The sequence below is a fragment of the Elaeis guineensis genome, chromosome 11 (genome assembly GCF_000442705.2).
Source record: "Elaeis guineensis isolate ETL-2024a chromosome 11, EG11, whole genome shotgun sequence".
NCBI lineage: Eukaryota > Viridiplantae > Streptophyta > Magnoliopsida > Arecales > Arecaceae > Elaeis > Elaeis guineensis.
In genome coordinates, this window is record NC_026003.2 from 94864266 (window position 1) to 94882467 (window position 18202).

Genomic DNA, 18202 nt, shown 5'->3' on the forward strand with positions numbered 1-18202 from the left:
TTCTCCATCCCTTCAAATAATTTCATCCTCGAAATTAAGTTATGTTATTCGAGATATATCTCAAAGTATACATTCTTCATGTCATTCTCAAACTTACGATAATGTCATATATATTATTTATTTCTCATGATCTTGTTATAACAAAATTATTTGAAATCTCAAACTCATCCCTTCTTATTGATTTCTCAATTTTTTAAAGAACTGTAACATTTTGGACTTGTATTAATATACCACCGTTATTTGTCTAATATATTTCACTCGAAATTCATAATTATCTCAGACTACCCTTGATAGAAAAATAAATAAAGGTCAAACATCGGGCACTCTTCATAATCATCGATTTTTTTCTTCTCTTGACCTTCCAACAAATTTTATATATAGACTCTCATCTTAAGAAAAATCTCAATCTTCTATATCAGTTTAAGTAACAGTATTAAATTTTTTAAAATATGAGATCTATGTTAGGACTTTCTAAGTTTAAACTAATACCAGAACTATCAAACTGTAACTTGAGATGTCTAAAATTTCTTGGCATTATCTACAATGAAGCAACCTACTAACAAAAATTATCCGACTATGATCAGATTAAAATCATTCTTTATTTACAACTAATGTATTCCATAATATCTTCGGAATCAAAGAATTAATATTTCTAATCATTTTAACCCACCATGCTTTTGCTGCGCACTCTGATATTAATTTATCAAACTATATAAGTCTATCAAAGATAAAGATATCCTTATATGTTAGATCAATCCAGGATAGATCCAACCTTCAAATTTCATATAAGACTTACGGCAAAATTTTAAGTTTCTTTATCTTTACTACCTTCGGGTATAGTATATAAAATTAAATCTTGATCCACTTCCTATGTTTGAAATCATTGTATAAGTTTTATCACTCTTCAAGAATCAAACATGTCTAGAATCAATTGGAGTTAACTTTAGATTTATCTTACAATCATTTAGATAATTTCTAAATCAATCTTCTTTTTTTAAAAGAATTAATTCTAACTTGACGAACTAAAAGAACTCAAGCCAACATCCTTATGAGTAGAATCAACTTGATTATTTCTTATAGAGCTCCCTTCATCACAACCCTTAATATTAATCAATAAATCCATACAAAATCTTGTTATCCATACAAAATCTTGTTCCTTGTATAAGTCATTCAAAATTTAACACTAGCAAGATGTCTTGGTTCAATTAAAAAAATATATATATCTAAACTTTGACTTGAATAATTAATACACTTCACCATCTTCAACAAAAAAAAATTAATCCACAGATAATAATTCGAATTATTAAAGATTTCATCATAACCTGTATATCATACTCTGATAAAATAATAATTTTTTTTTCTTTAAATTAACAACAATATCAAAATACTTTTGATCTACTTAGAAAAATAAACTTTTGACTTGAAATTCAATACAACTTGAAAGATCAAGGAATCATATTCAAAATATGATATTTTGAGTAACCAAAGATTTCACCAAAATGTGTATCTCATATTCTCATAATAAAATTCAAGTATTTTTTTTTTCTAAGATTGAGTTTCATATATGATCCTCTTATAGGTTCAATGCTCAAAAATATTTCTCTCTCATATGATGAAATTTCTTCTTGGACCATACCCTAATTAACTTTCTTTTGATAAATCCAAAATTCATAATGCATCAGACAATTATCATCGAAATTAAAAAAGTATCATGATCTTCAATTATATAAGTTTAACATTTCAAAATCATCTAGTATACTCAACATAATTTATCAATACCTTGCACTTCATTCTAAGATCAACTCTTCTCATACTAAGGTCAACCTTACTAATTGAAATCTAAGATATAACTCATCAATTTTATTATAGACATCATATACCACTTATACATAAAGTTTCATCATAGTATTTATTGATTCAAAATCCAAATATTGATTCCTTTCTTTTATGTCAATCATGTTCCTTATGATCATAACCTAGGTTTAAATATCACTAAAGTCATAATTTCAAATAATTATAATCTTAAGCTTATATACCACTTAAATCATATTCTCTAATGATCATAACCTAAATTGTAATATCATTCTATTACATCCTTAATGATTATAACCTCAGACTCTAATATTATCTATCATACTCTATTGATTATAATCTCAAAGTTTTGATATCATTTATATGACAATCCCTAGTGACCTTAAACTTGGGCTCTAGTACTGTTCTGTCATATCCTAATCACTTGTATCATTGTCTCCAAATGAACGTAACCTAAGTTCTAAGCTCAGATGCCACTCTGTCACATCCTACTAATCTTACATAAAGTTTTAATATCTCTTCAGAATCTCTAGTGATCTTAAACCTAAGCTTTGATATTATTCTATCACATCCTAATCATTTATATCGTAATCTCCAATGATCATAACCTAAGCTTTAATATCATTCTGTAATATTCTAATCACTTATATCATAATCCCTAATGATCATAACCTATGCTCTGATACCATTCTGTCACGCCCCGAACCTAACACTCGGGTCGGATACGTGATGGCCGCACACTCCTTAGAGCAAGCCCTAAAGAATATGCAAGGCCAAATTAAGTCATTACAATCTTAACATCCATACCATTAATTTCAATAATAATTCGTAAAACCTTGCATAATTACAAATTAAATTTCTTCAATCCTCTGATCAGGTACTATGACACTCTATCTATCCATCTGCTCACCCATAAATCTAAGCCATAGCCAATCATGAACGTCCTGTATCTCTGAGAAGAAAAGAAAGATGAAGGGGTGTGAGCTTTACAGCCCAGTAAGAATTTCCATATCACACTGATATAGTACTAAAGTCTGAAAATAAGGATAAGCAGTAAAATATAAAATCTCATGTTCAATGTCCAGAATAATGCAAACATTCATAAATTTTCTGTCTTGTTAAAATAGATGCATCATCATATGTTAACAGGTGAAACACTTTTATTCAACAATTATTTCATGTCTTATCTTTCATTTCTCCTTTCATAATCACATGATTCTTAACAGTTTTCTTCCGGCTCTGGACTATCCAAGTCTATACCTCAGTCATCATCCGGATCGAATCTACTTAAAAAATCTTTCAAGACTGTCCCAGGATGAGCTCCTGGCCGGCTGTCCCACGTACGAAAGCCCGTGAGAGGCTGTCCCAGGCATAAGCTCCTGGCGGGCTGTCCCAGGCATGAGCTCCTAGCCGGCTGATCCACCTGTAAGCCAGTGGGGGCTGTCCCAGGCATAAGCTCCTGGCGGGCTGTTCCATATGACAAGGCTAGTCCATACCATATATCTCTTTCTTTTCATTTAATCATTTTGTATTGATTTCATCAAATCAATTCTGTCTTGCATTATGATCAATTCAGATATGTCATACCCATATAATCATGCTATCAATCTCTGATACATATATATTGACATAACATACTCATGCTCAAAATCAAATAACAGTATCTCAGGTATAATAAATTCATCTATCTCAAATCCGACGATGCAAAACCAACGATGCAAGACCAACAGTAAAATAGCATATATATAATAGTGATCATGTACAGGGATTCTTACCTTTACCGGTGACTGATCCAAACACAGAAATCAATGTTCTTCTTTGATTTATGAATTTCTCTAACAAGATATTCCACTTGATATCATATGCAGACAATCATCTCTTCATAACCCTGATCAATATAAAAATCACATTTATGGAGAAAATTACCGATAATTGATCCTAATACACAAATCGAGAACCTCTCTTAGGATTAATCAAAATTAGGATTTATCTAAGTATCTAGATCCTCCACTGATCCATAAGACTTCTAGAGAGAGAAAATCCATGAAGAGAGAGAAAATTCTAGAGAGAGAAAGTAGAGAGAGAAAGTGGAGAGAGAATCTTCGTATCCTTCAGATGAGGCAATCATGATCGAGATCATCAAAGGTCCTATCAGGGTGACTCAATATGAATCAAGTGTTACAAATTTCAAATAAGATCGGACTGGAATCAGACCTACTGCACGAATTTTGGAGCAATCTCAATTCATCATATTTTTAATTCAAATATATCCTAGGGTTTGTGATGAAATCAGAGAGAGTAGAAAGATTCTAGAGAGATAAAATTCACAAAAAGAGAGAAAGATCTAGAGAGAGAATCTAGAGAGAGAAAATGTAGAGAGAGAAGGTAGAGAGAGGAGAGAGAAAAGAGAGAGAAAAGAGAAAAAAAGGAGAGAGAGAAAAATTCTCTCTCTTCTTCTTCTTTTTATTTTATTTTATTTTTATTTTTCTCTTTCTCTTTTTCTTCTTTTTTTTTCCTTTCTTTTTCTTTTCTTTTTCTTTTTTTCCTTTTTCTTTTCTTTTCTTTTCTTCTTCTTCTTCCTTTCTTCTCTTCCCACGGGTTTCTTTAGGGCCAAAACAGGGGATGCGATCCCCCCTTCTTTTCCATCCAAATCCCCACGAGATCTTGTCGAAACGACGGGACGGGAGATCTAGCTGAGGTGGCGCAACCGTGACACTCGGTCCGGGTGCTCGCCGACGGCGAACGGCGTTGGAAAACACTCATACACAGATGGCCAAAACAGAGGTTTCAAAATCTCGAAGTTTTCCTCAAAAAAAAATAGCAATAAATCGATAGAAATCCTAATTTATAATCAAAAGAAATTGAAGAAAGGAGTCTTTGATTCATTACCTTGCTCTTTGTGGTGTTTTTGGGCCACTAAATCGCTGGCCAAAACCTTCAATCCGAGAACAGGGAAAATCGGGAGAAAGAGAGATTTTAGGGTGATTCACGAAGGAGGAGGCGAGGGGCTTTGTTTTATAGAGGAAGAATCTATTTTTTACTCGGATTCCTCTCTCCTTTTCATGGTGGGAAGAAGACTCTCAACGGGAGTCTTCTTCCTCCCGATTCCTCTGTTTTCTTCTTTTTTTTTTTGTATGGTTTTGGGTTTTGGGCTTGATTCTGGGCCGGGATATTACACCCAAAGCCCTTCAGGTCTGGCCTAAAGCCCAGCACGGCTCCATTATCTTCCTCCACTGTTGCGTCTTTGGACAACTCTAGAAAGTTATATTTTATTGTATCTTTTAAGTCTTTAGTAGGAATTACCAAGATATTTTACTGGTAAGCAACATGACACCTTCATATTGTTTGAAGTTGAATAAACTGAAGTACCAAACACTCCTTTTTAAAAATTTATGCTGGCATTTGAGTGGTAATATGGAATCATAAACACAAACTATAGCGTATATAGAGAGAGATTTCCCATGCAAGCTTCATTTCACCTGAAAATCTTACACACCCATATCTTGATCCCCCACCCCAATATATGCGCAAATACTTCTTGTCATGTATCTCGGGACAAAGTTCGTGTCCTATCGTTTACTTGAGAAAATTTAATTAATAGAATACAAGTGAAATTCCATTTCAAATTGCATTCTGCGACATTGCATGGATTTTCATATGACTACTCACATGAGATATTTCCATGCATGGTTACTTGACTTGTGAAATTAGTAACCGATATGACTACCACGAGAAAAAGCTAATGGCTGATTTGTCTGACTTGAGAATAGATCACCATTTACTTTGACTTGAGGATGGATTATCGTCTACCTGACCTGAGAATGGATCACCATTTACTTGAGAATGGATTACCATTTACTTGATTTGATAATGGATTGCAAATTTATTTGACTTGAGAATAGACTATCTTTTACTTGACTTGAGAATGGACTATCATTTACCTTGACTGGAGAATGGACTATCATTTACACTGCATAAAATTTGCACTGTTTAGATCTATTGTGCAGCGAAAGTCCATTACAAATTCCAGTGATTAGAGCCATCCAATCAATCTTCTATTCTGGTGCTTAAGATGAGGCTACAATTAAGATCTCAACTGACTTCCCCAGTACTGCCATAAATGATGAGATAAAATCATGGTAATATGTGGGCAGTGATCTAGTCTATACATAAGAATTATCCAAAACTGCAAGTCTTATAAAGTTAGTGCATGACAAAAATCTTAAGGAATGAGCTAATTAATTGTGTTCCATCAAGAGAAAGGAAATGGCTAACAGTGATGCTAGGTGTCCTTAGGGGTAAGCGTTAGTATTTGAGTGGAGTGATCTTATTATAAATGATCTGTCAATATTTCTCAAAATCTATGTTGTTTGCAAATGGTACGTTAATACTAGACTAAAAATACTAAATTAGGAATTAGAAAGTGGTGAAGGTAGCTACGGCTGATTGTAGACATGATTCCTTGCAAGCTATACTTGCCACCAGATCACGTTCTACGTCATTGCTTTGACAAGTCTAAAGTCTTGCCGTATGCTAAAGGATGAGAAGTAGCCATCTAACAGCGTGACGTGGAGGACGTTGCTAGTTACATTGACATAAAAATCAGGACTAGTCACACCATGCAGTCCACGTACAGTTTATTTGACTAAGAGAACGGACACTTATTTATTTGACTTGGGAGTAGACCCTCAATTACTATATAACGTGCAGCATAGGTCTGTGAAAATTTTCTCAAACTATATATTGAAATAAAAAGAATATAAATATGCCTTGACTCAAGATGTAGTTGGTCCATGCTAATATTTCTCATAAGCAATTATACCTATTTCTTATCATATAGTTAAAAGAAAAATCAATCATATCAATTCAAAGGTATTGGGCTGCTTTCAAGATTAGTCACCCAATCTTTGTAGTTGGATGGTGCACATCAGAATGCTGCTGTAAATTTCAGATCAAAATAATTAGAGTTGAAATTTGATTAGATATTAGTCGGATATAAAAATTTATATCCATATTTATCTTAAATAGATATAAATATAAATTTAATATGAAAGTATTGATATAAATATGGATATAAGTCAGATAATTAAATTTTATAATCACATAATTAAAGATTTATTAAATGGATAGTAAATCATGTTAATGGTATGCGAATGTGGTTATATATTTCTCTTAAAAGCTCATGAGTAATATAAAATTACAAAGAATTACAAATAGAATTAGATATTTAGATCAATATTCATATCTATTTTTGAATATAGATATGAATATCGATATTAATCGGATGCTCAAATTTCTATCCATATTTGGATAGATTCGGATATAAAAATAGATCCAAACGAATATTGTTCGATCCACTTTCATCTTTAAAAGTAATTTAATGGATAATATTCACTAGAAAATATCAACAAAAAAAATAAAGAGATCAACTCGAATAAAGAATCGCGACAGCCCAAACTTATTGGCTGCGCTCTTTAACCCATAAGATTTCCACAAATAGTGAATTTTTTATTATCTTAATGTTATGAATTTTTCTAATGTAAAAATCAAGATTTCTATACATGAACCTTATAGCCCATCTTACTTTTCATAACCAGTGAAAAAAGATAAATTACAAATCATGAGAAAAGTAAGGACCGTAATTTATGATTCTATTCATCAATATGACTCACGAATGATTTAGTTTAAGTAGGTTTAGATTTGACATAATTGAATTCAGATCATAATGGATCAACCCGTTTAGATCTATTTATTAAATGGTTTGGATTCAAATTTAGATCTTTGATATATTTAATAATTAGGATAGGTCATAATCCGACGTATTTAATCTATTTAAAATTTATTTAATCTGTTTAACCTATTTAAAAATTACTTAATATATTTCTGATTTATTTAACCCAATCCATTTAATCTATTTAATCCGTTTAACTCGTTTAAGCTCATGACTTGATCTATTTTATAAATGAGTTATGTAGATCGGATTAAGTTACCTATTCAATAAATAGTTTGGATTGACTCATTTGATAAATAGGTTGGATTTAGTTGACAAATTCTTGATCTGATCTTTATATCTGATCAGGCCCATTTTTTATTCAATCCAACCCAATTGCCACCTATAAACGAAACAGATTCCATCCAAGGATCTTGCAAAACTCCATGAGATGGAATGTCTTGGAATTACGTAAAAACTAACGCCTCCCCTGCGAGCTTCATTTCAACCGGAAACCTCATCCACCCAGTCTTGATTTCTTGATCAATTACAACTACATATGTCGCAAATACCTTGTCATCTCTATCTCTATTTTCTATCTCTTTGGTGTCGTAACTTCTGTTTTGCTCTAAATGAAGTTCTTCGCAAATTTGATTCATATGCAGACGAAAAGATCACCTTCAAGCAGTCTGGCATGGAGATCATCCCTAGTCAATGTCCCGTAACCTCACTTATGTCATGTATGACTAGTCACAGGTAATGCATCAATGCATTTACTTGATTTTGAAAAGACAACAGCTAATATTACTACCACAGAGAAGCTGATGGCTAATTGCTTTGGAATGGACTACCGTTTTCTTGACTTTAAAATGGATTAACATTTGACTTGAGAATAGACCATCGTCTACTTGACTTAGGAGACTTAAAAGTAGACAGCCATTTACTTGACTTGAGAATGGACCATTTATTACTATAGCATAAAATGCTGTTTCGAACTCCGGTGCAAGGAAAGTCTAGTTTCCACTATATATAGATCTGGATACCACAACAAAATTTGAAATTCTGGATGAACCTCATAGTTCATGGTGTAATTAATGCCATGCCATCTAAGTTTTCATGTGCAGCACAACTAAACCATTCCTTGACTCATGATGTGCTTAAAATCTCATTACAAATTTTCACCCATCTCCCCCCACCCCCCCAAGTCCTAACTACGACGAATGGGTTGTACTCGTCATCCAAAAAAGTTAATGACGAATCAGAAAGGTGACATTATGTTGCTATTTATAACACATTGAAAAGTTAACAATCCTTCTACTAATTAAGAGGAAGCCAACCAAGTCTGAAGTAAACCTTTAATTTTACCAAAATAACCATTAAAAAAAAATAATCCCATATATACCATATCGACATCACAAGCACCAAGCTATGTACGTATGAAAATCACCCCTGGAAGGTATACATCAAAGTTGCTCTTAACTTTCAAACAAACTAATAAATATGAAGACACTAGAAAAGAACCAAAAGCAAATTAAGAGATTAGCTCGAATAAAGAATCAAAAATTGAACCTTCTCAGTAACCAGGGAAAGGCAAGTATAGTTCGAACCCAAGGGTCCAAGAAAAAACTTATCCGGCACAACTCACCACGACATCCGCACAAGTCAAGCACCCGCTTAAATGTCCAAATCACCACAATTCCACAAGATGGAATATCCTTAATTTGGAATCACTTGACATATAAAAAATGGAGCATGCAAGTGATGAGAAACCACCTCTCATAGCTTTTCCTCCCTTCTTTCCATCTCTTTGGAGTGGTGTGAGGTTCTGCTCATATGGCTATTTGTAGTAGTTGGCATTCAAATGCATCCAAACTTCTTATGCATGTCATGTTGATCGCGCTCTTCCTCTTTTGTCTCTGCCTTGGTGGTAGAGATGGTTCCATGGTGGAGGGGGCCTGTATAGAGAGTGAAAGGAGAGCTCTACTTTCCATCAAAGAAGATATCTACGATCCGGATCAGTGGCTCTCCTCTTGGAAGGGCCAAGACTGCTGTAGATGGAGGGGAGTGGGCTGCAATAATATCACGGGCCATGTGGTAAAGCTCGATCTCAGATACCCATATGATTGGGATGTCCAATATGAAACTATGAAATTTCCAGGTCCAAGTAAGGTGAATTCTTCTTTGCTTGACTTGATGCATTTGAAGTATTTGGATTTGAGCTTGAACAATTTTTCTGGAGCTCCCATTCCTAAATTCATGGGTTCCCTTGTACATTTAGAATATCTTAACCTCTCCTATGCTGAGTTCAGCGGATCCATTCCACCTGAGCTTGGAAACCTCTCGAGCTTGCACTTCTTTGATATTCAGTGGAATGGCTATTATTTTTATGATTCTGGATGGACCTCTTTACGCGCTGATAGCCTTCGTTTTCTCTCCAACATCCCTTCTTTGCAACTACTTGACTTCAGTAGCGTCAACCTCTCCAAGGCAGCTAACTGGCTTCATGAGGTTAACATGCTCCCATCTCTATTAGGCTTGTATTTGTCTGATACTGACCTCCCTGTTGTGTCTGCTTCTATATCAAATGTTAACCTCACATCTCTCACCATACTCGTTCTATCTTGGAATTATCATCTCAATACTAGCATACCCCACTGGTTGTTCAATATCAGCAGTCTCATGCATCTCGATCTTTATGGATGTGGTTTATCTGATAGGCTACTATTCGCTATAGGGGATTTACATAACTTGAAATTCTTAAATTTATCTAATAATCAAATTACCGGAGAAATTTTTCAATCCTTGGGAAACTTCAGCCACTTGGAACATCTAAGAATGGGTAGGAATAGAATTATTGGAGAGATACCAGCAATCATTGGGAACCTTGTCCACCTAAAGTTCCTAGATTTATCGGCTAATAAGATCACTGGAGAGATGCCAGCAATCATTGGGAACCTCATCCACTTAGAGCGGTTGTATTTATCAAATAATGAGATTAATGGAGAGATACCAGACCTTTTCGACAAGCTTCATAAACTTCATTATTTGGCATTATCAAACAATCACATAACTGGGAATATACAGAGATTTATAAGGAATCAATGCAAGTTGAACATCCTACAAGCACTATTTTTATCCTATAACAAGATTGGTGGAGAGATACCAGAAATTTTAGGTCAGCTGTCTACACTACAATCCTTGGGTCTGGCCTCAAACTCCTTTACGGGTCGTTTGACAAAAGCCCACTTTGCCAACCTTACGAGATTGGACCTTTTGAATCTGTCTAACAACTCATTTGAATTGAGCCTAAATCAGGATTGGATACCTCCTTTTAATGCTAGATATATTGTGATGGACTCTTGTCACTTGGGACCGAAATTTCCAACTTGGCTTCGTACACAAACAAATTTAGAAAGACTATCACTACGTGAAAATGACATTTCAGATGGCTTTCCTACTTGGTTTTGGGATCTAAATAATATTTTTTATCTGAATGTATCCCATAATAGTATGACAGGACCGCTGCCAGCTTCTTTAGGAGGCCAGCGATATGGCTACTTTGATGTGAGTTCGAACAACATTCACGGTCCAATTCCTGAATTGAATACTTCTTACCTATACACCATGATACTATCTAACAACTCATTTTCTGGATCTATTCCCTTGAGCTTTGCCAAAGCTACAAATCTTGAATTCTTTATTTTGTCCTATAACCGTATTAATGGTAGCATCCCTCAATTCCTTTGCAATCTACCTTCATTAGAAGTTCTTGATCTCTCCAACAATAACTTGTCTGGTGGCGTCCCACTATTTTTTAGCAGTCTGGCTTCATTGGAGGTTCTCGATCTATCTAACAATAAGTTATCTGGAGAACTTCATCACTATCGAGACAAACCACAGGAACAAATGACTGATTCCCAAAAGGACAGCAAGCTAGAACATTCTTCAGACTCAATGGCATGTCCTGCTAACCTCCAATCGCTGCATCTGAGAAAGAACAAGCTCTCTGGAAACCTACCTTTATGGCTGAAATATTGTAAACAGTTGGTTGTTCTTGATTTTAGTGAAAATACATTCTCAGGCAACCTGCCAGTATGGATTGGAGAAAGCCTCAGATCATTGAGAGTTCTTTCTTTGAGGTCAAATTTTTTCAACGGTAGTATCCCAGTGCAACTATCGCGTCTTACTTCTCTTCAAGTTTTGGACCTCGCTTGCAACAATTTTTCAGGTGCTTTGCCTTCGTCATTCGGAAATTTCAATGCAATGATGAGGATACAGAATGCAGACAAACCAATGCTTTCAGACTTCAATGCTTACTATACAGAGGGCTTATTCATGACCACAAAGGGAATCGAAATTAAATACACCAGTGTGCTCTCACTTGTAATGAGCATAGACCTCTCACTCAACAATCTTTCTGAGGTGATTCCTAAGGAATTGGTAAACCTTCATGGATTGCGTTTCTTGAACCTCTCTAATAATCACTTCACAGGAAGGATCCCAAAAAATATTGGTGACTTGAGGCAATTGGAATCACTTGATCTATCGGTGAATAATCTCTCAGGAATGATTCCCTCAACCATATCCTCGCTGTATTCTTTAAGTCACCTGAACATGTCCAACAACAACTTGTCAGGAAAAATTCCATGGGGAAATCAATTGCAAACATTATGTGATCCCTCCATTTATAGTGGCAATCCTGATCTTCATGGATGGCCATTGCCATGGTGCTTTAATTATACCCTTCTAAGCAGTCCTTTTCAAACAAGAGCTCCAGAGGAGGAACCTAGAAATGGCGATGAGTCTGAAATGATATGGCTTTATGATATCTCTGCACTGGGTTTTGTTGTGGGCCTTTGTGGGTTCATCTATGTCCTCATGATCAAACGAGCTATAAGGATTGCTTACTTCCATTTGATTGACATGATGTATGATTACATCAATTTGCAATTAGCAATGAGATTTGCCAAATTGAAGTCCAAGTCCATCTTGATGAACAACAGCCACGGATAAGAACAGCTCACCAATCTTCACAAGTCCACATGGCACAATAACTAAGAAAGACGTGTGTGGAAACAAAGATGAGATGTTTCTAAAATGACATGGCTTTATGCTAGCTTTGCACTGGAATTTATTAGAAAAGCAGGCATGCAACTTTCTTTTTTCCTTTTTATATATGGTGGGACGTGTGTGTGGCACTTCTTGTACGCATGCAAATACTAGTTTGCTATGCTACCAGCTTTGATTACCATGTTTTAAGTATAGGCCTATACATATTATGGATGGTTATCAAATTCTGAAAATACATTCCATTTAGACTCCATCTTATCATGTGAAAAAAATCCATTCTCAAATGTGAAGTGAAAATTACTAGCTAATTTGTCTTTTTCTATAAAATACAAGAGCTTTCATTAATAACATTTCTCTGAGCTTTAGGCATGGTTGCAATTGATGATGAAGATAAAATTTTTGGGATCCATATTGCAGCAAAGGCTAAAAGTATAGACCATTGAAATAGAAGCATGTGTTTTAAGAGAACAAAATGTTTTCAAGTATTTTATCACTCTTGAACTATGGATGTGTTAGATGTTCAATTAATCTTGTAAAATAATTTGTCATATTATAAGAGATGCTACATAAAGAATATAAACGCTTGCTCTTTATGCACAACATATTATCATAGTTGACATCCAGCATCTTCTTACATGTTTGTTAGGGAAACCAATTGCAGATATTTTGTGATCCCACCATCTATAGTCGCAGTCATAATCTTCATGGATAGTTGTTGCCAGGATGCTTTAATGTTGCCCCTTCTACAAGTCCATTTAAAAGAAGAGCTAAAGAAGAGGAACTTAGAAATACAGATGACTCCAAAATGATAGACGCGTGCATATCTAAGTAGTTGGCATTGAAATTTGCCAAATTGAAGCCCATCTTGATGAACAACAGTGAGGAATGAGGCTAAGATTCATGTTTTCTCCAAGAAGAAAAAGGCTAAGCACCAACGGAGATTGTATTGTGATTGATATTTGTGTACCTCTTTTTGCTTAAATTGGTGTCTTCAATTTTTGAATGGAGGGATGTTATTGCAGTATTTTTTTTTAAAAAAAAAAAGAAAAATAAAGAACTTCCAAAGAACTACCCCCCACGCATGTATATAATCAGGTACTCAAGAGTGTTAGCAAATTATAAAAAACTTGCTTTGTCATTTTGGTTCTTTTGATATTTTAGTCTTTTTGGCATATTTATGTTATTCCTGAGGTTTTTTTTGCTTCTCTCTCTTGATTTATTTAGATATTCCCTATATTTAGATTTGTCTCAATACACTGGTATTAGTTCTCTAGACCTCCTATTCCAACATAGACGGATTTCTCAAAAACAACAAGGAATCATAAATTTTCCCACCTATAGCCCACCAAATACTATGTAAAATATCTCCTGCTCTGGCATTTTTCCCTTATTACTCTGCTCATGTATTTGTGTTTGTATATTTTTACACCTATGAACATGAGCGACATAAGAAACCGTATTTTCCATGTAGAAGTACATCGTAGATTAACATTTATGGATAAAAAACCATGTCCTAGAGATACATTCTATTTTAGTTCTACCTTGACAATTTAACATGGCGCTTTTTCATCTGCTTAAAGAAAACTGATTGACTAGTTTGTCTTCCTATGAAAACTTCAGAAATATAGTAATAATATTTTTGATGGAAGATGGAAATCTCAAGTTAACCGCTTGAAAACTTCGACAACCATGTCATTTGTACGTTTAACCACTCCCAGTGTGTGACCACTACATTGCGCTTGATGCTCAAACACTATAATTATACACATAAAGATAAGCACACTAAAATACTTCTGAAGTACTTATCATTTAGCTAGTATCATGTCTTGGCCATCTCAAGGTGAACTTGATGAGATATATGCTTAAGCATGAGTTCTCCAATTCAAGAAATGTGGCATTGAAGCAACTATCAACTAAAGAAAATGCATCAAAAAAAACCTAAAACCAGAAGAGGTATCACTGCCAAAAAAACCTAGACCCATAGGAAAGCCCACTAGAGAAGCCCTGCCCAACATGTCAATATGATGAACCCATTCCATAACTTCTCCTTTTGAATTTTAATTTTTTTTCTTTACTTTATTGCCTCCACTAAAAGTCATGTTGGTTGTTGTCAATTTGTCATAAACTCCATTAATTAATAGCTAAAGAGAGCACTATTGTGTCATCATCTTTGAGCACCATGGAAAATCAGTATTCCACCGACAAAATCAAGAGGCCTAATTTGAGAAATCTAGTAGGGTCCCACATTCACAACATCAAAAAATAAAAAAAATAAAATAAGAATACTTCTCCATATGCCAAGCCAAGATCAAACCTAGGGCCAAGCACATAGATCATGGACCATTGAGCTAGAAGATTTACCACCATGTATAACTTTAAGGCCTAATGCATCAAAGGTTTGCACCATATTAGCTCAAGCATTAGATTATGGACTATCATCAAATCATGCTGCCCATCTGTATTTCTCTTTGGTGATCACAAAGGATTCCTCTCCTAGAAATGAGGAAAAACATGTTTGAACCTCTTAAGAATCTCAAAATTCTGTGTCTTCTGTCTGAAGGAATACAAGTGGCTCACCTCAAGAGTAGCTGCAAATGTGGTAATGGATGATCAGTCAGTGAAACTTTCTAAAGCTAGATAGGGTGATACTAGATTTTATCAATCTAAGATCCCCTATCCCATTTGAAATTTCTCTAAATATACTAGACTGTCTGCGGAGTTCATGCAAGTCAAGTGACACTAGAGATAGTAATAAACTCTGAAGTTTTGCTCCAATAAATATGCTTAATTTGAGAAAAGATAAAGCAAAACATGATATAAACTTTCATGACATACAGTTAAAATCCTTCAGCAAATTCATGTGCAAATATTAACAATGTATAGACATTGATTTATAGCAGCTATCCTCATAATTTTACATTGCAATTTCAAGGACAAGAGTTTGGCAGAGCCTTGATCCTCCAATATTAAGAAAATAAGATAGACTAGAGCACTAAAGGTGGAAAGGAGGGGGTGGAGGAGAAGAGCTGAAAGAAGAGATGAGGATGGAAGAGAAGAATCAAGGCTAACTTTGAGCATCCTAAGATAAGGAAGTATTTTCTCTGAACTATTCTTGTAACATCCCCTCAGTCAATCAGAAAAGGCTAGTATTTCCAAATTCCAATCAATTGAAGAATCAACTAGCTAGTATAAAGAAGACTTATTTATATCTAAGAAAACGGACCAGCAAATAATGGTAATTAGTGCATCTCAACATGAATTGTATGTTATTGACAAAACACTCCATGCACCAAAATAAACCACCAAAGCATGAATGCCATTCAGTACATTGCTTCAGGGTTGAGGCTGCAAGGATCACTGAAGAGAAATGATGGGAGAAATGGAGACAAAGTTGCACAACGGACAAAGTCAAGGAGAGGCTAGGGCTGCAATGAGAGCATAACAAGGAAGAGTAGCTCACCTTCCTCTATAGTTACACATGGTAAGCCCAAATGATCAAAGATTTTCCTGGAGATTTCTTTTTAAAGAAGCTCACAGAGAAAGAAAGGGGAGGGAAAAACTTAGATGGTCAGACCAAAGTTCTAGGTCATGCTCACAACTTACATTTCTTTTTTTACTTCTAAATTTTTTCCCAAGATTTTTTGCTACCCTTACTTGTTTAAGGTTCAATTTTGGCCTTACACCCAAACCAAGTATGGGCATAAATTCTTGAACCTTGACCGCACCTGGACCTAAATCCAAGACTTTTCATATTTCAAGCTAGGAAAACTTGACTAATCAAATCCAGCATAAGATGTTCAAGAAGTGGGTGAGGCCCATTATTTGTGAAATCATTATGGAAGTAAGTAAACTAAAAGTGAACAAGTTAAATATGTTGGTTTGTACACAAAATATTAATCATGGAAGAAGATTCTATTACTGCATGCATTGCTAATAGGAAGGAAACGAGAAAATGCAGGCATGCCCATGTAAGGAAACAGCACTTGGACCCTGAAGTGATAATACTATTATCTAGACTTTGTCATTAGTCCCCACCAATCTCATGTTCTTGGTGCTAACAATGCACTATTTGGTCACCTTCTTTAACGTGGGCTAAATTTTCTCACTGCATGGTGTTTCCCTCTCCTTTATGTTGAGAGACAGGCATATTAGAAATTTGCATCCACGAAGAGAGGATAAGTTCCTATGATTGGGTCAGTTGATCGTGCAGACATGCCACCAGCATTGGATAGCTAGAAAAAAAGATAAGAGAAAGGAGATAGGTATAGTAGCAAGGATCCAGATGTCTTGACATCCAAGGATTTTTTTGACTGTTACACTATCTATTAGGAAGAGAAAGAAGTGAGGTATATCCAATGCTGTGAATTACTCTTCTACTACTAATAACTAGAGTTCTACTAGAAAACAAAAAGCAAGAATTTTAAAATAAACTTAAAAGATAACATAAAGAATAATTTTAAAAAAAAAAGATAAACTGGTCTGAATAATTGGCAAGATAAGAGCCCCTTTTTTCAAAATATAATTTAATATTTATAAGTAACTCTTATCAACTAGTTGGTATGTGCTACTATTTTACTTTTAACATTTATAATTATTGATTTATGCCATATGGGCCATTATTATTATATATAGTAGTTATCTTACTCCACTACTATATTCTGAGTAGTTATAGCATTTTTCTATATTTTGCATAATGATATCGATAGTGATAAGATAGGTATAACTACCGACTCTTCGCATATTCTGCATAATAGCAAGATCGAATGAACTACTTATTGATTTGTACCATATGGCCCCACTATATATATATATATATGAGTGATAATCACTTTCCTTCCTACCTTTCTATATCCTAGATAACACTTTTATTCATCCACATACCAATCAGTGGTAACTATTGTTTAGTCACTTCATATCTTCTGCTCCACACAAGACCTCATCTCAAGTTGATAAGCATCACTCCTCAATCTACACCACATTCACTTGATCTACACCCTTAGTGTTTCAGCTTGCACCTCCTTTGGTATGATAGTGTTCATGTAATACCCTATTCCCCTAAACCCAGCCCAAAGGCCCATTAAAAGCCCAAAAAAAAAATGAAGAAGACTCCCGCAAGGAGTCTCTTTCTTCTTCCCGACCGGCTCCTAATCAGAGTCGGAAATGCTGTCGGGAAGGAGTCAAACTCCTCCCTCCAGCTCTATTTAAGGGGGAGACCCCTTCTCCCTTCTTCCCACTGTTGCCCAGCTATGCAACCCAAGAGGGGGGGTGAATTGGGTTTCTAAAAATTTTAAGCTCAACAGATAACTTATGAAGAACAAAACAATGGCTTAAAACAATATTAATTACCTAAAGCAGTATTGCAAGGATATAATAAAGAAATAAGATAAAGCGATAAAGCACACCACAAACACAAGGATTTATAGTGGTTCGGTGCTAACCTTGCACCTACATCCACTCCCCAAGATCCCACTTGGAAATTTCAATCCACTATCCTTTGTATTCAACCCGAATACAAAACGTCGGAAACTCCGACACTAGCTATCCCAAGCTAGATCACTTGTTTCTCGGGTACAAGCAAACCCAAAACACTCTAATTTCAGGTTCGGATCA

At 34.9% G+C, this 18202-nt stretch overlaps 1 protein-coding gene across 1 annotated transcript; it reads left to right on the top strand.

Annotated features, from left to right (window-relative positions):
- Nucleotides 1-9310: 9310 nt before the first annotated feature.
- On the top strand, nt 9311-12796 carry LOC105036369 (receptor-like protein EIX2). Its single transcript, XM_010912139.3, has one exon. It carries the CDS (start codon nt 9356-9358, stop codon nt 12533-12535), a length of 3180 nt encoding a protein of 1059 aa, XP_010910441.3. The 5' UTR covers nt 9311-9355; the 3' UTR covers nt 12536-12796.
- Nucleotides 12797-18202: the final 5406 nt, after the last annotated feature.